The 24554-nt window shown below is 36.1% G+C and overlaps 1 protein-coding gene across 1 annotated transcript in view; it reads left to right on the top strand.

The window, feature by feature from the left end:
• Positions 1-21972, top strand: part of RIMKLB (ribosomal modification protein rimK like family member B) — a 74898-nt gene extending 52926 nt beyond the window's left edge. The window contains exons 4-8 of the mRNA XM_027593100.1: positions 493-579; positions 2267-2470; positions 10459-15034; positions 17721-17881; positions 21196-21972. Coding sequence (XP_027448901.1) covers positions 493-579; positions 2267-2470; positions 10459-10922 — 755 coding nt within the window. The 3' untranslated portion in view covers positions 10923-15034; positions 17721-17881; positions 21196-21972. The remainder of the gene's footprint in view (positions 1-492; positions 580-2266; positions 2471-10458; positions 15035-17720; positions 17882-21195) is intronic.
• The last annotated feature ends 2582 nt before the right edge of the window (positions 21973-24554 follow it).

The following is a 24554-nucleotide window of genomic DNA, read 5'->3' as shown; positions in this document are numbered from 1 at the left end:
CTGGTATTTAACTGTTACTTAACAGCTTTTTAAAGTAGGCTCCATGCTACGCGTGGGGCTTGAACTCATGACCGTGAGATCATGAGATCAAGACTTGACCTGAGATCAAGAGTCGTATGCTTAACCGTCTGAGCCACCCGGGCACCCTTCAACCTTTTTTTTTTTTTAAGATTTTTTCATTTATTAGTGTGTGTGAGAGAGCATGAGCAGCAGGAAGAGGGAGAAGCAGACTCCCAACTGAGCAGGGAGCCCCATGTGGGGCTTGATCCCAGGGTCCCGGGATCATGTCCTGAGCTGAAGGCAGATGCTCAGCTGACTGAGCCACCCAGGCGCTCCAGGCACCCCTCGACTTTTAATTACTTCCTTTAAGAAAAAATTTAGCCATCAGGTTCTTAACTTTCTACCTCCTCTGTGTTGCTGACTTTAGTATAGATAAAACTTACCACATAACACCTATGTTACTGTTCTTAATTTCTTTTTTGCTCAAACCAGGCGGTCATGAAAATTTTGCTAAAATGATTGATGAAGCAGAAGTACTGGAGTTTCCAATGGTAGTGAAGAATACTCGAGGTCATAGAGGTGTGTATGAATTGTTGCTGTGGTACATCATTTTGAGATTACTCTTGAGAATTAATAAGGGTGATTATACAAAATAAATTTTTCTTAATCTGATCATTGCTATTATTTTCTTTGTAATTCCTCATGGTTATTGACTAGACAGTAGTCTTAACAATTGAAATGTATAGCTTTTGAAAGGACTTTGGGAGAATAGAAGGAAATTGTTGGTATATGGTACTTCAAACTTATGGAAGTCTACTGTGAGTTGTTCACTTTGGCTAGAAGCTTTTTCTTTTTTTTTTTTAAGATTTTTTATTTATTCATTTGTGACACAGAGATAGAGGGGCAGAGGGAGAGGGAGAAGCAGGCTCCCTGCTGACCCAGGAGCCCGAAGTGGGACTCTATCTGAGGACCCTGGGATCATGACCTGAGCCAAAGGCAGACGCTTAACCATCTGAGCTACCCAAGTGCCCCTAGAAGCTATTTCTGTTCATTTAGTGGTTGTCCTGGAGATTTTAAGATGCATATTTAATTTAGACCAACCTTCAAATTATATCTTTATCTTTCTCTTTAACAATGCAAGAACCTTGGATCACTAACTCCAGTGATCCCTGTCCCAATTTATATAGTTTGAAGACTTAAATATATAAAGCAAAGCTATGAAGCTATAGAATAGTAAGGATTTCATTTTCAAAATGTTCATGAATCCAGGTACTTCATAAAGCTTGATACCTTGACAGAGATAGTTGGATTGAGGTTCAGCTGGGACTGTTGAATGTATTGTTTATAATTAGGTCTCCAGTATGTCAGCCAAGAAGTCTTAGGGCTCCACAGAGAGGCTCCAGTGAACACAGAAGCAACATGATCTTTTATGAATTAGCCTCAGAAGTCATACAGAAAAGCTTCTGCTGTGTTCCATTGTCTGAAGCAATCACAGCCCCTCCTTGATTCAAACGGAAAGGACAAAGATTCCCCCTCTTCTTGGTGGGAAGAATGTCAAAGGATTTGTACCCGTTTTATTTTACTGTTTTTAAAGGATTTTATTTATTTATTTGAGAGAGAGACAGAGAGAGAGAGAGATTGATCACAAGCTGGCGTTGGGGCAGAGGGAGAGGGAGAAAGTCTCCCTTTGAGCAGGGAGCCTGATGCAGGCTGGATCCTAGGACTCCAGGATCTTGACCTGTGCTGAAGGTAGATGCTTAACCGACTTAGCCACCCAGGGGCCCCATACCCGTGTTTTAAAAACAGCCACTTGTTTTATCACAGAAATTGACAAATACAGTAATGGAATTGTCTAGTGAACTCAGAAATAAAACTAGGTATGTAGTAACATACTATTTTATTCTGTGCAAGTGTTATATATATTGTATAATAATATGTAAGACTTGTTTTTACTCAGAGGGAAATGTCTTGCTAATAAATGAGGCCAGCATTATTGTCTCACCTGGAAGAATACAAATCTTAGACCCCTACTTCATGACATAATACTGAAATAAATTCTAGAGTAGTGTAGGAATTAAGGGAGTGGTAGGAGAGTATTAACTTTATACACATTTTTGCATTGTTTACTCATTACCATAATTGTTACTTTGGTTAAAAAAGTAATAGATCCTGAAAGAGCAGGTTGAGACCCAAAAAGATGCAGGTGATACATATCAACTGCTCAGAGTTTGACTTACATATTTTTTGTATTCTTTTTCAACCACAGGCAAAGCGGTTTTCTTGGCTCGAGATAAGCACCATTTGGCTGATCTAAGCCATCTTATTCGCCATGAAGCTCCATACCTGTTCCAGAAGTATGTTAAGGAGTCTCATGGACGGGATGTGCGTGTCATTGTTGTGGGAGGCCGTGTGGTTGGCACCATGTTACGTTGTTCAACAGATGGAAGGATGCAGAGCAACTGCTCACTAGGTAAAAACAATGCAGGTGTCTTTCTAGTATATATAATATTATAGCTTGTCCAGTGAGTATTCATATATAACTACAGGTCTTTTTACTTAGTAAGTTGAAAACATTATCTTTCACTTATAACTATGATCAGTAGACTTATAATGAATATAATATACTTGTGAGTTGTTTTTCTAGTAATAAAATTGGATTTCTCTGAAACATAAATTTGCTTTTACCCATGCTCAATTTGTAACCCAATTCACACTTGTGTGAAATGTCTGACCAGAGTTAAAAATTCCATCTTTGGTGATAATACTTATTTTGTGTGTAATTGGAGTTCACTCAAGCTGGGTCCTAACCTCTTTTACCCATTGGTCCAAACAAGATTACTGCTTTTGATTTACTTTAATGTGTATTTTTTTGATCTCTTATTGTTGAAGTGCCTTAGAGCTTTTACTTTTCTGTGTATTTCATTTTCTTAGTCATCTGATCTGGTTGTGGCTCTAAATACTATCTATGTTGTTATTTTCAAATTTATATCTCTACCTTAGGCTTTCTTCTTGAACTCCAAGTACCTATAAATAACTGTCTACTCAGTATCTACCAGTAGTTGTCTAACAGACATTTTAATCCTGTCCAAAAGTGAACTCCCCATAAAACTCCCCGTCCCAGTGTATTTCACCCCCCGTTTTCTCCTTATCATTTAATGGCAACTCTCCAATTTAGACCAGATTCTTAGTCATCGAGTCTTATACCACATATAAAAACTGTCAGATTCTAATTTCTTTATTTCTACTCTCAAAATGTATCCAGATCTGACAGTTTCTCATTATCTCTGCCATTAATATTGTCTTACCTTATTTGGATTACTTGTAGTCACCCCTAATTGGTCCTCTTGCTTCCATCCTTATTCTCCTACAGTCTGTTTCTAACACAGCAGTGATGTGATAGATCTTTTTAAAATACAAGTCAAATCAAGTCAGGCTTTGTTTAAAATCCTCCAGTGGTTCCTTGCTTCATTCAAAGTACAGTAGTCTATAGTGGTCTTACAGTGGACTAACAGGCCCTGCATGATTTGACCCCTACTTACTCTGAGATTACAACCTCAGGGGCAAATCTCAGAAACATAATGTTGAGAGAAGAAATGAAAGTCACAGAAGAGAATAAATATAGTATGATTCCATTTATATAAAATTTAAATATATGCAAAAATCAATACTAGTTTGCTGGGAATATAAATTTATGTAGTAAACTGTAAAAAACAATATTGATAAATGTGAAATTCAGCATAGTGCATAGAATTAGGAGCACAGGGAATTTAAAAGCTAATAGTGATATAAAGCCTCTTTTGTACTCTTGAAAAATAATTTCTGCCTCCTGGCATTAGTTCTTCATATCCCATTTTACATTTTCCATCCCGTCATATTATGCTTATTGGCTGCTACAGAGCTGAATAGCATCTTCTCATTTCTGGAACACCTTTACCTTCTTACTTTTCTACCTTGAGATTTAATTAACAATTACTTTTTATACTAAAAAGGTAAGTTAATTTTATATTAAAAAGTGATACTTTTTTAAATTTTGAAGTAACTGAGGCTTACAGGAAAGTATGAAGGATAATATAAAGGATTCGTTTGAAACCTTTAGCCGACTTGAGAAATAAATTAATTTAATTATGTTCTCTGTTTACTCCCCTCCCTGGTCATTTCTCCCACTTCTCCCCAAGTTCTGAACTTGATGTTTCTTTTTACCTTAAAAGTACTTCCAGTTCTTCTGTCTTCCTAAACAAGGTATTGTTTTGTGTGTCATAAAACTTTATATAAATGATTTATAACTTTTTTTTCACAGCATCATTTTTGAGATTCATCGATGTCAACATTGTAGCAGTAGTTGATTAATTTTCCCTCCTGCATAATTTTACCTGTTGACTGCTTCCAATTTGGGCCGTTTATAAGCGGTGTTGATATAAAAATTTTTTTGTATCCTTAGATACAGGGCCAATTGGGTTTGTAGGTTAGCCCATTCACTCAGAAGTGGATTTCTGTATCCTAGTGAATTATACAACTTCACCTTTACTAGATATTACCAAATGAGTGTCCAAAGTTATTATATAATGTTTCTTTCTTGTAGTACCACCTCTTTACCTACTTGTGGTATTGATAGACTTTAAACATTTTGTCAGACTGGTGTGACGTTATATCATGTTACTTTAATTTGTACCTCAGACCCTCTTCATCCATATTCTGTGAATTGCCTGTTGAGGTCTTTTGCCTCCTTTTCTTTGGATTTTTTTTCTTTTTTTAACATGACTTGAAAAAGAGTCCTGTATATAATCTGATTTCAAATCCTTCATCATTTACATGAATTGTAAATGCAGTTTTCATCCCAGCTTATGATATCTCATCTTTTTTTTTTCTCCAAAGATTTTATTTATTTGAGAGAGAGAGAGGAGAGGCAGAGGGAAAGGGAGATGCATACTCTCCCTGCTGAGCAGGGAGCCAGAAGTGGGGCTCCATCCCAGGACCCTGAGATCATGACCTGAGCCGAAAGCAGCTGCTTAACCGACTGAGCCACTGAGGCTCTCCTCATCTTTTTGGTTTATATATTTTAGTGAACAGAAGTTTTCAGTTTTAGTGTCAAGCATATTCATGGTTTTCCTTACATTCTTTATTTTTTATTGAAGAAATTCTTTTTCACCCTGTGAAAAAGAAAGTCTTTTTCACCCAATTCTATTCTTATATATAGTCCTCTAAAAGTTTTTCAAGTTTCGCTTACCATGTTTAGGTTGTTAAGCTACCTGAAATTGATTTTGTTGTTCAGTGTAAGATAGGGATTCCATTTTCTTTTTTCCAAATGAGTAACAACTGGTTTTCCCAGCACTATTTATTGAATAGCCTGTTCATTACTGATTTGTAATGCTATTTTCCTTCTGTTTTAGGGTCCTTTGGTCTGTTTTATATACTCTTTATTCCCTATATGATTATCAATCTTAAGTCCTCTAGTATTATGCCTAAATATCTGATAGAGCAAGAGCACCTCTACCTTATTCTTCAAAATTGAATGCCGTCATTATTCTATCCCCAGGGAGGCCCCCCTTTTTTTGATAATCCAGATATTTATTTTTCTCTTTATCGGTATATAATTGGCATATAACATTGTATAGTTTGAAATGTACAACATAGTGATTTTACATATGTATATATTGCAAAATGATTACCACAATAAGATTAGTTAACACATCCATTGCTTCATTTATTACTGGAGTGTGTGTGTGGTGAGAACTTCAAAACAATCTACTCTTGGGACATGTGGATGGCTTAGTCAGTTAAGTGTCTGATTCTTGATTTTGGCTCAGGTCAGGATCTCAGGGTTGTGAGATCAAGCCCAGTGTTGTGGGGCTCTGTGCTCAGCAGGGAGTCTGCTTCTCTCACTCTCTTTGAAATAAAAATAAATCTTAAAAAAAAAAACTGCTCTCAGCAACTTTCAAATATATAATACAGTACTGTTAACAATAGTCATCAGTCTATACATTATACTTCAGAAGTTAGTCATCTTATAACTGGCAGCGCGCGTACCCATTGACCACCTTCACCCATTTCCCCTGCCTCTCCCCTACCTGCCTCTGACAACCACCAATCTGTTCTCTGTGAGCTCTTTTTTTTTAATTCCACATATAATCATACAGTATTTGCCTTTCTGTGACTTACTTCACTTAGTATCCATGCTGCAAATGGTAGGATTCCTTTTTTTTTTTTTTTATGGCTAAAAAATATTCCTTTGTGTGTGTGTATCTCACATTTTAAAAATACTTATCATTGCAGTGTAGTGGACATACTAGTTTCAGGTGTACAACCCGGTGACTTGATAATTCTGTAAATTACTCGATGTTCACTACAACAAGCATAGTAGCCACCGTATATTGCAATGTTACTGACTATATTCATTCCCTTCATCTATACCTTTCATCTCCATGACCTATTTATTTATTCGTTTATTTTTTAAAAAGATTTACACATGCTTAGAGGGGAGGCCGAGTGGGGAAGAGGAAGGGAGGAAGGGAGAGCCCTGAGGCAGGGCTCAATCTCATGAACCCGAGATCACCACCTGAGCCGAAACCAGTCAGGTGCTTCAGGACTTCACCACCCAGGCACCCCCATGACTTCTTTATTTTATAACTGGAAGTTTGTACCTCTTAATCCCTCTCACCTATTTTACCCATCCTCCCTGCCCCCTCCCCTCTGGCAGCAAGTTGTTCAGAGGCCTTTTTTATATGAATATTCTCTTATATTCAGTATTTACAGTAAAGGTAACTATATCTCTTCAGTTCTGGTACTGTAGTAAGTGCTTAATGACTATTAATGTCTTTAGATATTGCTAGGTATTGTTAGTATTCCCATTTTAGAGATGAGGAAGGCCCAGAACAGTTAAGTAACTTGTTCAAGATACAGATCTAATAATCGTGCAGCCAGAATGCAAATGTACTATTTGGCTCCAGAGTTGTTCTCTTAACCACTCTTTGAATATGTTGATGTCCAAAATTGGCAAAATTACATGGAAGCTATGCAGATACCATTTAGATTTTCAAGGAAATGACATAATAGCCTTTTTAAAAAACTATTAAGCTATGTGCCTCTGTACTCTTCTTAATGTTTATTAACTATATTATAATCTCAGTTATGTGAAATTACCTAGACACATCTGATGATAGTTAACTAAAGGTTAGATAATTATGGTTAGTATTGGAAATCAGCTTTCAAGCTATTTTTGCGGAGACTTTTGGTTTTTCCATAATGAATAGGTTTTGGTCGACTTTAAAATATTTTAAATAATTTTATACACAAATAATTTTATAAAATCATTTAAATGTCATCCTTTTCATCCCCCCATTTTCCTTACCTCTTCTACTCTCCTTTCACCTATTTATACATCTGTCCCTTTATTGATTTGCACTTTTCAGTTTTTTGCCACTGTGAGCATGTTACTTTAAATACGTATCTTTGTGAATAATGCTTTTACAAACTGGTACTTTTGTGTTGAGGAGTCTCCAGATTGGTATTGCTGGGTCAAAATATTTTTAATTTTTATAGATGTGGCCAGAGTAATTTACCAGAAGGCTATCAGTGTAGTTTTACTTCTGACATATTAAAATACCCTTTTTTCGTCTCCGCCTCACAAGCACTGTTACTTTTTTTGTCTTAAGTTTTTGCCCATCTAATGGGAGTCAAAATGCTATCTCACTGTTAACTTTAATTATATTTCCCTGTTAATGATGGGAGTATCTTTTCATAGCTTATTGGTAATTTACATGTACTTGTATATGAATTGCTTTTTATTATATTTGTCATCTTTTTGGTTTAACATTTCTGACCAATAACCACTAAATGTCGGCTATAGAGCCCTCCTCCTCTAGTCTCAGTTGAACAGCCCAAAATGCCACCATTCAGTTTCTCAATTCTCCCCTGTTGAGAACCACTGCTTTAGAACCTCTGGTACAGTGTTAAGTAATGATTTTAAGTATCTAAGTTTCTGATTTTCTTTCCTTTTAAGATTTTATTTATTTATTTGACAGAGAGACACAGCAAGAGAGGGAACACGAACAAGGGGGAGTGGGAGAGGGGGAAGCAGGCTTCCCACGGAGCAGGGAGCCCAATGGTGGGGCTCGATCCCAGAATCCTGGGATCGTGACCTGAGCCGAAGGCAGCCGCTTAACGACTGAGCCACCCAGGTGCCCCTAAGTTTCTGATTTTCATTGAAATAGATTTAATTTGCTATTTAGAATACTTAAGTAATTTTATTCTACTAGAGTTTTAAAGTAGGAATGATTGTCTAATTTTATTCAGTGCCTTTTGGAATCCTTGTATTGATAAGATCATTTAGTGTGTTTTCCACCTTTAATTTCTTTATGTGTAATGGATTATGTTGATAAATTTTAGATTTAAAATAGTTTTTGAACTACCCTTGCATTTCTAGAATAAACCTTCTTTAAATAATAGATATTAGCATATTTTTAAATTGGGATTCCTTTAATATTTCATGTAAAATAGTCACATCTATTTTAATAATTAAAGATTGGTCTATAATACTTTTTAAAATGACTTGATCAAGGTTATATAACATTGGTTTTCATTCGGTGTATTGGGAAATTTTCAGTCTTTTCCTAGGGCATTCTACAGGTAAAGTTAACATCGGAATAAAGGTTAGCTAAAGAAAACTCCACTTTGAAACCATCTGGTCCTGATTGTTTTTGTAGAAGTAGCTCTTTTATCACCTTTCCAGTCTCTTCTCTAATAATAGTTGGCCTGTTTAATAAAGTTTGCTTCTTCTTGGATGAATGTTGATTTCTTGTTTGTTTAGAAATCAGCCATTTGTGGGGTGCATGGGTGGCTCAGTTGTTAAGTACCTGCCTTCAGCTCAGGTCATGATCCTGGGGTCCTGGGATCCAGTCCCACATCGGTCTCCCTGCTCGGCAGGAAGCCTGCTTCTCTCTCTCCCACTCCCTCTGCTTGTGTTCCTGCTCTCGCGGTCTCTCTCTCTGTCAAATAAGTAAAATCTTAAAAGAAAAAAAAATCAGCCATTTGTTTTAGGTTTCAGGCAGGCCTCAGTCTCAGTTTCATGAGATGATTGTTTATGTTTATTTGAATCTCTTTTGTTTGCAATTCTTTCTTTGATATCATTCATAATTTTGTCAAAGTAGCATTCGGATTTTTTTCTCTATTTTTTCTATTCTAATCATTCAACTTGTTTTCTTAAGTCTCTCTTAGTTTCTTCTAGTTTCTTCTTAGTTTCTTTTTCTTAGAGTACTTAATTTCTAATTTCAAAATAAGTTTTGGTATGAAGTGTTTTTACAGATGGTATTCATTTTCCTTCAATTTAGGGGATCAGTTCCAATTTCTAAGTCCTTAATAACCTTTTGGTTACTTAAATCATTAACTCCTAATTTCTAATTTCTAATCTTCTTGCATTATTGTCAGGGAATGTTGCCTGTAAAAAGTGTTTTATAATTTGTTGGGACACCTCCGCTCCGTCAGCTGAGCATCTGACTCTTGATTTTGGCTCAGGTCATGATCTCAGGGTTTTGAGATCCCACGCTGAGCTGAGCTTGAAGCCTACTTGGGATTCATTCTCTCCCTCCATCTATCCCAACCCCCAACTTACATGGTCTCTCTTTCTCTTAAAAAAAAAAATTGTTAAGGTTTTGTTTGTTTTGGGCAAACACATGATTGTTTATTGTCAGTAAAGGAAAAATGGGTATGTGGGTATATACCATATTCAAGAGGTATAAAGCTATGAAGTGAAGTTTGTTTTTGCCTTTGTCCCTCATCTCTTTGCCCATCCCTTTAGTTTTCAGAAATTTTTTTGTTTGGTACAGTATATAGATAAACTTTGTCTTTCATACCAATCTGACCAGTTTCCACCTTTTCCATGGGAAATTTCAGTTTGTTTTTAGCATAATTGCCAATACAATTCATGTTCTTCCTTTATTCCAGTTTTATTTTACGTTTGCTGCTTTGTAAGGTACCATTAATTCCATTTCCATCCCGGTTCCCAAACTCAGTCAACCTGGATGCTCATCCACAGTTTTACATTCCATTAGGGGTTAATTTTTCTTTCCCTTTGCTTAAATCAGACACTTATTTCCTCTATTATTTGAGAAAGTAACAGTTTTCCCTGATACTCTCCGTTTTCTACTCTTCTCTGCCTTCATAGAAATATGAAGTCTTTAGAATATCACCTCAATCCATATTATTGCAAGTAAAATAAGTTTCTGTGAAAGTTTAATGCCGTCTTCAGAAAAAAATAGCATATTGAAAAAATACTAAGTTATTTCTTTGAATTGAACAGGGATTCTCTAATGAAGGAAACTTAGATTTCGGAAGTCACAATTTTACACTAGAATGGCACATTTGTTATCACTGCTAATTTAAAAGACAATCAGCATTAGAGGAAAGCTTTAGTTTTACTCTAAAAATTTATCATTTTGGTAACTTATGTTGTTTCTTTTTTGCCAGGTGGTGTGGGGATGATGTGCTCCTTGAGTGAACAAGGGAAGCAGCTAGCTATCCAGGTGTCTAATATCCTGGGGATGGATGTGTGTGGCATTGACCTATTGATGAAAGATGACGGCTCCTTCTGTGTCTGCGAGGCCAATGCAAATGTAGGTTTCATCGCCTTTGATAAGGCTTGTAATCTAGATGTAGCTGGTATCATAGCGGACTATGCCGCCTCCCTCCTGCCCTCTGGCCGGCTCACCCGGCGTATGTCCCTGCTCTCCGTGGTGTCCACGGCCAGTGAGACTAGTGAGCCGGAGCTGGGTCCCCCAGCCAGCACTGCTGTCGACAACATGAGCGCAAGTTCCAGCTCTGTTGACAGCGACCCTGAAAGCACGGAGCGAGAGCTACTGACCAAGCTCCCGGGGGGCCTATTCAACATGAACCAGCTGATAGCCAATGAAATCAAACTCCTGGTGGAGTGACTCCACCAGTAAATAATTAACCAACAAAACCCTTGTAAAACTCACTTTCTTTTTCTTCTTTTTTTTCTTTCTTTCTCTTTTTTTTTAAACCAACTTGCAATGCTGTTCATGGAAGGGTACTCAGGAAGATGAGAGAAAATTGAGTAGAATTAGGAGAGAAGAAAGGGAGATAGACTAGACCTCTGCTATTAAGATGTTACTGACTAATTTACAGATAGAATGGCAGAAGAGGTGAAATACAGAAAAATGTCAGGCTCTTATGTTACCCTTTAAAATTACTCAATGTGTATGCTCTCAGGTCATGAAGAACACACAACTTTTTTTCATGGCCCCTTGCTTTTGCTTTTGTACAGTTGCTACAGATTTTGTCGTAGCGTTACTTCACATTTCATTGCAAAGATTTGTAATGAGAGGAAAACATCTACCTAAATTATAGGAATTTTTACATACAACTCTGAAAATTCTGCCTTTACCATATTAACTAGCAACTTTATGTTCATAGTTTATGAAGTCTTGAGGAGCTCTTTTACTGGGATTTATTATTTCTCTTTTTTGGTTTTCCTTTAATTTGGGTGGGAGGGCAATATTAATATGACCCAATAAAGGTTTCTTAATGACAGAATTGGCATTTTCGTATGATGAAAGGGAAATGAACAGTATTGCAATGTCTGGTACACAAAATGACATTTACTCCAATGTAGATAAAATTACACTAGTTTAAAATATGTGCATTGACTTGTATATGTTAGTGTTTTAATCTTTTTTGAAAGATACATGCTCTGTTAATGTTGCAGTTTTTTTTTAATACATGCTAGTCTAACATTCCCTGATCTATGCCTGCATCTTTAACAATGGCCAAAGTGAAGAAAGTGCTACCTTTTTGTTAACAAGACACTGACTTGAAACATGTGCATTTAAAGCCTTTTTCTTTTTCCTTTTTTCTTTTGGTGGTTGGGCATTTAAAGTATAAGGACAAGGGAAAATATTTTTGGGGGGCAAATCAAGGGCCTATAAGTTCTTAAGTATAAAGCTGAGGTGATTTTATAATACCAGCATTATATATTTGCATTTTTCACATTTTAGGAGGGAGTATATATATGTGTGTGTGTGCACGCATGCATGTGTATGTGTTTTGCTTTTTGTTTACACCAACTAATCAAAAAGGATAGATTCTAGAAAATGGAGCATGATGGGGAAACACAGTTTTTACTTTAAATAACAGATAACTTGTTTTAATAACTACACTGGGGTAGAGGTACTCACTAAAGACATAAAGAGAATAGATGCTTCTAAGGCCTTTTAATGTATATGTATGTTGTTTGGTTTTTTTCTTTGGTTCTAGACTGTTCAGTGTATGATTTATTTAAGGCTACATGCTTTTCTATGCTTCTGGCTGTGCATTTTCTCCTATTACACACAGGTTTTAGGGTGGGGTGGACTGGACGTTTTTGTTTGGAGACTTATTTTGCAGTATTAAGTCTCTTATAGCCCAACTCCGAAGCCTTCAATACTGCCCACTCTTCATATATTCCTTTAATTTCTGAATTTATAAAAGCCCCAAAATGGCATATAACACGAGCCTTTAAAACATGGGTAAATCTATTTGAATAATGGGTTTGGAAGGTGTGTTAAGAAATGGAGATTCTCCAGAACTCAACGTAATTTTTTTTAAACAGCAAGTTCCATCTCACTACAATCCTCTGAAGCTTTTACCTGAGTCCTTTCTTGCCTCTTCAGTGCTTTTTTCCTTCAGATGGACCTTAAACATAATTTCTCGGACACTACTAGAGAGACTTCGAGGCAATAATAAAAGATCAGTATTAACCAGCTCTAACAGAGGTTTGATCATGCTTGTACAGTTTTTCCCCCGTTTTAAAAAGGAATGTAATAAAATTTGTTCTTTTCCATAGAATTAAATAATATTGAAATTGAGTGAAAGGTTGATTGTTGGCAAATAGAATAGTACCTCTAATCTGTGCAGTGTCTCATTTCACCTCAGAAAAAGATGATAATAAGAGGATTTTCTAATTTATTTTAAGATATTCTAATCTCATATAAAAGAATTTGCATAGGGTTATTGTGGACCTTACATATGTCTATAAGTACCTCTGACTCATTAACAGAAAGAAATACTTGGTACTTCTTTCACTGAATGACCATAGGAGGATGCATATTTGGGATAGAGAAGTAAATGAGGGAGAAAGAAGTGCTTAATTAAGTTATTCGTACGATTGTGTAGAGAGCATCTGGTTGTCACGTAAATTATGATACATTAAATACTTACATATCACATGTATATAGATTTATGAATTTTAAAACATAAATAGAACACCCTCTCTACTTGATGAAAAACTCAGGGTTTGTTGTTGGGTGGGATAAGGTGTCAGGAAAAATGTAGATAGCCTTTAAAACTATTTTACCAAACTAACCAAATATCAGAATTATGTGAGATTATTTCACCTTTAGTTTTATTCACTACTGATCGATCTTTTGTGCATTCACACTATATTAAAACATAGCTTTACCAACCTATTTCTGGACTTATACACTCACATGTTAGAATAAAGAGGTTAGGAATGATCATCTTAGCGTTTAAAAACATGAATATCTTCTTGAACTCCCTCGAAAATTAAGGTAAAGAATATGATCAAATCATTCTGGAAGAACCCAGATGAAACACCCCAGATATATAAGTGAAACTTAAATATATTTTCATATTGTTTAATAACTTTTGTATAATCTTCATTGCTATTATGAGAGCTAAAAATGTATTTATCAAATATGTATAATTCTTATCATGCCCAAATCTGAATTATTGTAAAATTGTGTATTGTTAAAATTGTAATTCTTAATTGTATTTTAAAAGTAATTCTTTCTGATATTGTTTTTATGTTACCTATGATGAAAACTGGACTACACATACACACACACACACACACACACCCACCCACACATCCCCATGAACTATTCCATTTAAAATTTTTAATAGTTTTTTCTTTTTTTTGGTGCCTAAAATTGATTGGTCATTTCTGCTGGCTTTTCCTTCACTGAACTTTGAAATCTTTCTGTATATGCTATCAATAAGAAAATATGCTGGAACGTTAGAAAAATCCACCAAGAGACTTGTTTTCATCAAGCACTTTATCAGACTTTTGAGAAGGTATCGAAGGCATTGGAAAGAATTGACTTTAAAAATCATCTTTTTCTCAAGAAGAAAACAATGGAAAAACAAATTCTCTTCATTCAGTGAATCCCCAGTTTGGGGTCTGGGGAGCGTAGAGACATTGTGAAATCAAATCTTGTGTTACATTTTTCTCCTGGCTCACTCTTTTTGAGAAGGTTTATGGGCTATATGGCTGGTGAGACACGATCCCCTCCTAAGAAAATGTAGGTGCTCAGACAGGTAACCTCTGCTGCTACTGTTTTTATTTGTTTGTTTGTTTGTTTAATTTCATTTAAAATTTGTTTTTGTTGTACTAGGATATTTTTAAATGTAATATATTGCAGGATTTATAACCAGGTTCACTGCTTTCTTTCTTTCTTTTTTTTTTTTCTTAAAAAAAAAAACAAAGTTTCATTTAAGATACATTTAGGCGCCTTTGAAGCTTGGATTTTGGAATGTTTCAGTAGTGGACAGAAATCTGCTGTTGGAATCTTCTAGTCTTCCAGGTTTAATTTGAAATGTTTTTAGTTTTGTTTTGGAGTTTTGTGTGGTATTTTATTTCCTTTATATCAGTGCCCTTTTGCCATGCTGTTTTGGGGTGGCTGCCTAACTCTAGTGAAAATTCTTTCTATATTAACGGAAGTTTGGTGTTTTAAATTCCTTAATGTTTTGCATTTTTTTAAATTGTTTTTAAAGAAATATTCTAACTGCTTGCACTGTTACTGTTCTTTGCCAGCCTTTTCAGGAGCCAAAAAAACAAAAACAAACAAACAAAAAAATACCCAGAGAAAAAACTTTCCTTCTTCCCCCTTCCTGATGATGAGTGAGAAGTATTGAGAACTTTCGGGGTCAGTGCCCTTCTAAACTCCCCTTCCCCCAATAATGCAGCTGTATAATGAATGGTAAATGCAGCGGTTTGGATTCAGGCACAGCCCCAGCCTGCTTGCAGGTAATTTGACTCTCCTTTCTTTCCATCGCAAGGCTAACTTTACTTTCTTTTTAAAAATTTTTCTTTCTTTATGTACTTTAAAGGCAACCATGGGTTTGTAAAAACTCTTATTTAGAAAATAACGCTTAAGTATTTCTAACAAATAATTTGATTAAAGAACTTTTGGGGGTAAAGTTTGAATTGGTTGGGATGAACTCAGGACTTTCTTTGGGGATTTACTTTAGCCATTTAGATAACTCCATTCCTTGCATATATGTCTATAATTAAGTATTTCAGAGTGTGACTTTTTTGGCTTTGTTTTTGTTTTGGGTTTGTTTGTTTCTTCCATTGTGCTACTCTGGCTTAAGCTTTTTCAGGGGTTGGTGTTCCGAATACACAGTGAGCTCACAGTATAAAGACATCAATTAGGAGTTGACAGGTATGGAAAACTAGAGTTTGAAAAGGTAAACTTAGGTTCTAGGTTATATATATGGTAAAAACTCACCATAGTGTTGAGTTGATCTTAGTGCTTCTCTTTCTGTGACATCATTGTAAAGGTGAAAAGGAATGATGAGACAAAGAAAATAGAAAGCATTTCAGTTATTTTAGGAACAGTGTGATTTCAGAACTAATCATTTTAGCATTTCTAAGACACTAGTTCTAACAAAGAGATAGATGTGAACAGTTTCAGGTTATCATAATGGTTCAAATATTTAAAAAATTACAGGTTTGAGCAGTTTGGAGGGCATTTCTGAAGCACAAATCATTAAGCCCATTAACCAAGGGCTTAGTGGCAGGAATAGGAATGCAACTTGTCCATTTTAATATAGCCTTTCTGTTAATGTAGTATACCTTTCTCTGTATACCCCAGGCCCTTGCCCTTTCCTCCTTTCTCCTGTCATTCCTAGAGTTTCAGTTCTGATATGAGTTGTTACCATTGCGAGGATAATCCTCTTAGAGTTTTAGTGACAGTGGTCAGGACCTTTTCAACATAGACTTCTGCACAATTTTATTCTGTGACTTTAGATGTTCTATCTGAAGAGGTTTTAAATTCACTAGTTAGCTTATAGGATATTGTGGCTTATAATGCATTCTACAGCTGAAAGCATAAAATAAATCATTAACCTGTTTTGTGCTTCAATTCACTTAATATAAGATAGGGCCATTTCTCCCCTAAACATCTTAAGACAAAATTATGTATGTGTTGAAGTAAAATTTACTAACAGAGGAATCCCAGCTGCCTCCTGAAGGAATTTATGATAGATACTAAAAAAGGGCTTGTACCAGAGAACGTTGTTCTCTTGCTAAGAATGGCCGGCATTAGAATGTACGGACTGTGTGATTGCATGGGACGTGGAGAATTTAACAGTCCCCCTTCTGATATCCCCATGAAGATCACGGACTTGTTAAGAATGATCTTGCTTTCAGATTTCACCATATTCAAACTTATTAGCTGGGCCTTATATAGCATATATACCTGGCTGCTATTGTGGGGTTTGGGAACATGAGGGGTGGGGTGAATTGTTGTTGTTTTAGGTTTCAGTCAGACAGACATCACTGTGCCCCAGTTCCCAGAAGCACAGCAGGCCTCTAGGAGCATCCGTGGGAACGGCGCAGTCCTGACATCACCAACTCTCCTGCTCAGGCTCATCCCATATACAGAGGTCAAAGGGGGTGGGGTTTGAGATCGGGGGAAGGAATGAGAAAGTAGAAACAATGTCACTGCAGTGCCACTGTTGACTAGCCTTTGGTGCTTAATGTCAGTGTTTGTTTTATGTTGGCAAAACTACCTGTTTTGGGGTAAAGGTAGTGGGAGGGTGGAACAAAACAAGCCATTACAATTATTACTAGTTCATTAGTGGATACTGTTCTTTAGTAGCTAATACAGAATAAACTTGAAACCTAGACCTTCAGTGACAAAGAATGGGAACAGAAATGAATCTCAGGACACAAAACATTTATGTTGTATTAGTTTCCAGTTTTACAACTGCTATTACGTTTGTCCCTCTGTCTCCCTTTTCAACCCTAGTTTTTTTGTGTATGTATACAGTTTGAGGAAATGTGCATTTGTGACCAGTCCTTTTAAAAGGACTCAGTGACTTTATTACTCTTGCACAAAGATATACCCAATGCTTATATGGGCATACAAATGCTACCCTATTTTAAATATAGGTGGCGTATGTGTTCGTGTTTTAATGTATTCAGAGCCATTGGGCAATAAGCAGTCCAGAAAATTGAAAACTCATGCAGGTAAAGCACCTAACACCTTTAGTTTCTAGAATTACTATTAAAAACTCCTTTATTGCTACATCTTCCACAATTCTTTAATAGTCTCGGAACTTAAAATTTACAGGAGTTGTGGACTACCTCATTAAAATTTTAAATGGCACACTTATTCATAAGATTGTAGGGATAGGTTAAAAAGGAAAATAGAAAAAAAGGAATGGTTCCTTGAGATGGCAACTGCTGAGTGTCTGAATCTTTCCAGTTAAAAAAAAATTCCCAGCTTAGCATGAATATTGATCATACATTACATTATTTGATTCTCTATGTGATTGGGATTTTTGTTGTTTTGACTTTGGCGGGGAGGTCTTGGGGAATCAGTGAGGAAGCTCATACACATGTGAAAGTATGAAATGTTAAAGGAATTTTTCCATTTAATCTGAATAGTAAGCAAGAACTTTTTCTATATACCCTTCTGCTGCAGCAGAGAGATAAACTGGTAGGTGGCAGCAGAAGAAGGAATTCTTCAGATTGATGGCTACTGAAAGAATCTACATAGAAGAGATAGAGCATAACATATCAAGTGAAGCAAAGGGGGCAGAAAATGGCAACAGGACTAAAATGTTTGGATTTTGACTCTAAATGGTAAGTTATTTTCAACTAAGAATGTGTTATCAGTCTAGTGGTATTATATGCCATTGTGGTATGAAATCATAAATGGCTCTATAGGTCCTTGCCTTAGGATGAATTTGGCCTAACTAGGGTACTATCATTTTTTACTTTGGAAAAAAAAAATTAGCGTTATGTAAAATTCGGGATCTTTTCCCAGTATATTGATACATATGAACCTTTTTCCAGCTTTATAAAGGTATAATTGACAATTGTAAGATATTTAAAGTGTACAACATGATGATTTGATAGGTGTATATATTATAAAAGAAACCTCCCCCATCAAGTTATTTCACATACAATATGTGAACCTAAATGATGGCAAAAATTATGCCTCTTACAATAAATAAGATTTTTAAAAATCTGTAAGATAAATGAAATACACATTGTTTAACCATTTTGTAAAAAATAAAAGTGTCTTTTTCAGTGGCAGCATTGGGGAGATAGCAACAAAAGTAGGTAATTTGGAAAACTTACGGGGTGAAAATGATTTTTTCTTCCACTAGTTATGTCTTACCTGTCTGGTCCCATTTCCTTGTCACTGTGTCTGCTCCTCAGTTCCACTCTGTTCACCTTTCTTTGTTGCTTTTCTGTCTCTGCTCTTACTTTCTTCCATTTTCTTTAGTTGTGTTTTTTCCTTCCTGTCTTTGTATCTCTTCCTCCCTTTAGTCGCCCTGTATGCCTCTCTGTCTCATTCATTCCCCCAGAATTTTACTTTTCCAGTGTTGCCATTTTTCATCTCCGCTCCCTTTTTTTCTGTATGTGTGTATCTTCCCCTTTTCATTTGCATTCTCTGTGTCTATATCTTTCAGGGTAAACAGCTTTATTTCCTTTGCATCAGCAACTGCCTTGAGACGTTTTTATCAGAGTATCAACATTGTGATTACTTTTTTAGAATTTAGAGAGGCTGAATAGAAGAAATGGGGATTTTTAAGTCCCTGGTAAGATTAAATTTCAGAATTGAAATCTATAGTAAGATGCAGATCCTTTTATTCATTCAGCCACAAGTTTAACTGTAGTGTTTTTATTGTTGCTGGAAACAAGCTGTTTTAAGATCACTTGGACAGAAAGAGAAGTCCTGTGATTCTTAATTTCATCTAGACTTCAAATTGATTCGGATTTTTTCAAGTTTCTAATGAAATCAGAAAATCAAAGCAGTTACTATTTTATAGACATTTACTAGAGAATAAATTTTTTATTGAGATATAATTGACATATACTCTAAGCTTTAGATATACAACACAATGATTTAATATTTATATACATTGGGAAATGATCACCATAGTAAGTCTAGGTAACATGCATCCCTATACATAATTACAGAATTTTTTTTTTTAAGATTTCATTTATTCATTTGAGACACAGAGATACATATATATAGAGAGAGAGCATGAGCAGGGAGAGAGGCAGAGGGAGAGGGAGAAGCAGGCTCCCCGCTGAGCCAGGAGCCCGATGTGGGACTCGATCCCAGGACCCTGGGATCATGACCTGAGCCAAAGGTAGACAGACGCTTAACCATCTGAGCCACCCAGGCACCCCAGAATTTTTTTTTCTTGTGATGGGGACTTTAAAGATCTACTCTCAGCAACGTTTAAATATGCAATACAGCATTATGACTTAGGTATTTTATAACTGGAGAGAAAATAAATCTTTAGTCTTTCAGATAAAAGTTAAAAGATATGTCTTTTTTTTTCTAGGATATACATGTAAACATTTTAGAAGTGTTAATTAGCTTCATTAAAGTAGCACACAAATAATTGTTTTCAAATTTTATAGATGGTGAAAACAGGATATCCAGAGGAGAAATTATTTAAAGAAAAGGAGTCCTGTTTCCTATTAATAGTTGTAGTAGCAGATTGAACTACCTCATAAAAGTGCCTGCCATAGAAGTTTAGAATTTTTAAGCTGGAAAGCTTAAAGCCTGTATTATTATAATCTTGAGTATGCTAGTAAGGAAACTAAGGTTCACAGAAGTTAGTAACTTTCCTAAGATAACAGAGCCAGAGCAAGGGCCCAAGTCTCCTATCTGCTTTTAATAAAGTGTTCATTGCATTATATATCATATATCTTTCTAAATCTGTTGTAGTAACTGAAGAAATGAAATGCTCTGTAATGAGAGCTATGGTATACCAATAAAAAGTTGTCACTGTTTGTGCTTGTGGTTATCTCATATGGTGGGAAGTCTGTTCAAATAAAGGATATTAAGGCAAGCAGTGGGTGACTATTTTAGATGGCTTATATGTAAAATGAATGAGTATATCATTTACAGGGTTTGGTAATGAAAAGGTGTCCCCTGTTAAGACACAAAGAAGCCTGTGGTTCTTTGTAATTTCTGGTTAATGGAGAAGAGGAATGGATTCCTTAGATCTAGTATAGCATGGGTGAATAGTAACATGAAGCTAGAATAACTGATACCTTTGACTAAATATGCAGTATTTTTTTTTTAAGTGTAAAAGGAACTTACCTTCTATTAAAAAATATTTATCCTAATGCCAAATGACATTATGTATCCCAGTATGGAACACAAGACTACACAGCCTAAGTTAATATGGTTAGAATTTCTAAATCTTTTTGAACAGTTTTGTCTTTATCACGAAAATTTTCATATAGTTCATATAGAGATGACAGTGCTTTAGAACTGAAAGAAGATGACCAACTTGAATTTTAATCTGAACAAAAATTTATTGTTTATTGTATAACTTACTAGAAATGTAACCTAGGGATGGCCTGGCTGGCTCGGTTGGTAGAGCGTGTGATTCTTGATCTCAGGGTTGTGAGTTCAAGCCGCACATTGGGCATGGAGCCTACTTAAAATAAAAATTAAAAAAAAAAAAAAGTAACCTAGGGTAATAGGGTAAGAATATAACATTTACATTTAATTTTGTTTGTTCAGGTATTTTGGTATAATTTTATGTTTTATTTTGTGTGATGTACAAGAATTATTTTTGCCTCAAGGTTTTCCTCTTGGTATAGTTTTTCTGACTAAAATCAACACTTGTCTATATATTAATAGGATTGTTAAGGGATAATATTACTGATACATCTTTATATGTCAGAATAACAGACCATACCTTAGTATACTTAGTATACCTTTTTCAGATGAGTTCACAAAGGTAAAGTGTGGTAATCACAAAAAAACCAATTGTAAATTTCTTTGGTAATCTAGACAGTTTATAATATTTTATTGTCACAACTTAATTTTCAATATTTTCTTTTTCTTTTTTCTCATCTTAATTACAAAGACTGTTTAAATCTGATTTAAGTGAGCTGTATGTGTTTTTCCCCTCTAGGTTCTATTGAAGTAACCAGTGATCCTTTTTGCTTATTACTTCATTCACAGAATGGACGAAGATAGATTTGACTGTATGTTTTTTGAAATGGAGGATAGAAATACCCAGAACAAGGAAGCAGTAGCTCTAACCTGTTTGATTCAATGTGTTTTCTAAAATAAAAATACCAGAACTGGGAATAAAATAGTATGGAGTGTGATTTGTTCTTTTGGCAGTTATTCCTGCCCACTCCATCTTATATGAATTCACTTCAGTCCTTATGGCTAGACTTGAAGTCTAGCTCCACATGTGTCATTCTCTTTATTCTTTCCTTTTCTTCATTTTGCAAACTCCTTTGGTTCTTGAGATACTGATTTTTCTATAATATATTCTGAAATGATTACTTCTCCTCTTAGTACATAGGCACTAAAATATGTATCATTTTACATGTAAATATGTATTACATGGATTTAGCCCTGCCCTTTTCCATCCCACTTTATCTGTCCATGCTAAATAATGGTTTCTGTGTTTTCTTAATCTCTGAAGAAATGCAGCTTTTTTTCTATTTCCCTCTGACAACGCCCTGGCATACACTCATCACAGTATCACTCACTGTTTTAATCTTCTTGTAGCTAGAGACCATGTCTGACCCAATATATTTGAATTATAGAAGATCTGATACCTCTATGTGTATACAGAGGCAGCCCTAGTACTTAGGACAAAAAATATTGATATTCTTTGTAGTCAGATATTGATATAAATTCTAATTCCATTATTTACTGGTTACATGGACTTTGGACATACCACCCTCTTCAAGCCATAGGAGAGTATTTGTAAAATTTGGAAATAATTGTACCTACTTTACTAGATTAAAGTGTAAGTATAACTTTGCTATAATACATGTGTAGTGCTTAACACATAGTTGAATAATAAATACTGATCTTTATGTAAATCTTGGTTATTGATATCTTATTCAAGAGCTGCTTAATCTTTTCATCTCAGAATTGAAGTACATTAGATTTTCTTTCCTGATTACTTTTTGGTGTTCCTACTTAAGCCCCTTTCATAAGATTTTGTGGTTGGAACACAGTGTGTACGCATTTATGTGCATGTGCACATTTGAGGCATTTCTCCTAGACTATTCCTTGTCTCCACACTTCATTGACTAAGGAATTTTATATAAGAAACCTTTTATTTCATATTTTCTCCAGTTTTTCTCTATCAGCTCATAACAAAAATACTTTTTCTTATAAATCAGGAGAATTAAACAAGTGAGGAATATGCATACCATGCACCATAAGGAATAATTTAGGATGGTGTGACTTGTTTCCTAAAAATGATTTAATGTGACTTAACAGAGATGTATTAAATGGTAGAGAAGCCAAAATAAAGGGCAAAAATAGGATGAAACAAGGGTTAAAATCATGCAAATACATACTATCAGGTCTTACACATTTGCTTAGAGGTGGAACAAAATTGGCAAAGAGTGGAATAAGAAAATTACAGGGGGACCTGCATGGCTTAGTCAGTTGGGCGGCCGATTCTTGATTTTGGCTCAGGGTCGTGAGATTGAGGTCTACTTGCATGCTTGCTCTCTCTTGCTCACTAAAATCTTTAAAAAAGATAATTAGAAGATTCTTAGTAACCTTAAGATAGAAGCAAATTTATTGCACAGGAGAGGCAATATGTTCTGAACTTGAGATATCCCACAATGTAGATCAGTACTGTGACACTAAAATATCCATTAAAGCCAGCACAGTAAGAAACCCTCCTGATGGTCTAACCTCATTCAGTCATAAAATTTTAAATTTTCTCAGTGACCTACAACCACCTATAAAATAACTCTTTAAAAATATTTTTTAAAAATCTTAGCTCAGGGGAGCCTGGGTGGCTCAGTCAGTTATACATCTTCCTTCAGCTCAGGGTTGTGGGATCCAGCCCCCTGTTGGGCTCTGTGCTTGAGTCTGCTTGAGATATTCTCCCTCTCCCTTTGCTCCTCCCCCTACTCTCACTTGCTCTCCCACTGTCTCTCTGAAATAAATAAATGCAATCTTTTTTATTTTTTTAAAGATTTTATTTGTCAGAGCACACAAGCAGGGAGAGCTGCAGGCAGAGGGAGAAGCAGACTCCTGGCTGAGCCGAGAGCCCAATGTGGGACTCGATCCCAGGACCCCAGGATCATAACCTGAGCCGAAGGCAGACACTTAACCGACTGAGCCACCCAGGTGTCCCCCAAAAATACAATCTTTAAAAAAGTTTATTGGTTAAAGCATCCATGCTAGTGTTACTTTGGATCCTCCAACAGGCAGACATTAAGATGGAGTGAGCTAGAGGTGTTTGAAGAAGATGGCAGTGAAGGGTACAAGGGAGAGGGAACAGTAGCCAGGGAAAAGCATATGACACCTCTGACAGAGAAAATTGAACGGAAAGAGCATCAGACCTAAGCTGTCCTGAGAAAGTCTCTGCCAACCTGATAGAGGAATGTTAGAGCAGATTACCCATTATGGCAGTGCAGTGTTGGACAGAAGTGGCCTGGCTAGTATGCTAGGAGCAGCTTGAGGAGAAATGGGCCTCTACACAAATGCTGTGACAGATAAGGAGTTGGAACTGGAGGCTGCTTGCCTCACACCCCTGCCCCCCAGCTTTATTGAGATATAATTGAAATGTAACACTGTATCAATTTAAGGTATTTAACAATGATTTGCAATGTGTATATACTGCAGAATTATACAATGGGTTTAGTTAACATCCATCACTACATAGTTATAAATGTTTTTCTTGAGAGATTTATGTTAAAGGTCTACTTTCTTAGAAACTTTAAAAATCTACAATACAGCATTTTTTTTTAAAGATTTTATTTATTTATTTGACAGCGAGAGAGGGAACACAAGCAGGGGGAGTGGGAGAGGGAGAAGCAGGCTTCCCGCGGAGCAGAGAGCCCAACGTGGGGCTCGATCCCAGGACCCTGAGATCATGACCTGAGCCGAAAGCAGACGCTCAACAACTGAGCCACCCAGGCGCCCCAGGATTTTTTTTTTTTTAATATTTTATTCATTTATTTGACCAAGAGAGACACAGCGAGAGAGGGAACACAAGCAGGGAGAGTGGGAGAGGGAGAAGCAGACTTCTGGCTGAGCAGGGAGCCCAATGCGGGGCTTGATCCCAGGATTCTGGGATCATGACTTGAGCTGAAGGCAGACGCTTGACGACTGAGCCACCCAGGCGCCCCAATACAGCATTATTAACTGTAGTCAACATGCTGTACATGACATCCCCAGAACTCATTTATCTTATCACTGGAGGTTTGTACTTTTTGGCCACCTTCACCTATCCTCCCCCCCCCCCCCCCCCCCCGCAAATCCACCTCTGACCAACCACAA

The sequence above is a fragment of the Zalophus californianus genome, chromosome 9 (genome assembly GCF_009762305.2).
Source record: "Zalophus californianus isolate mZalCal1 chromosome 9, mZalCal1.pri.v2, whole genome shotgun sequence".
Lineage (NCBI taxonomy): Eukaryota > Metazoa > Chordata > Mammalia > Carnivora > Otariidae > Zalophus > Zalophus californianus.
This window is presented reverse-complemented; position numbering and strand designations above follow the sequence as displayed.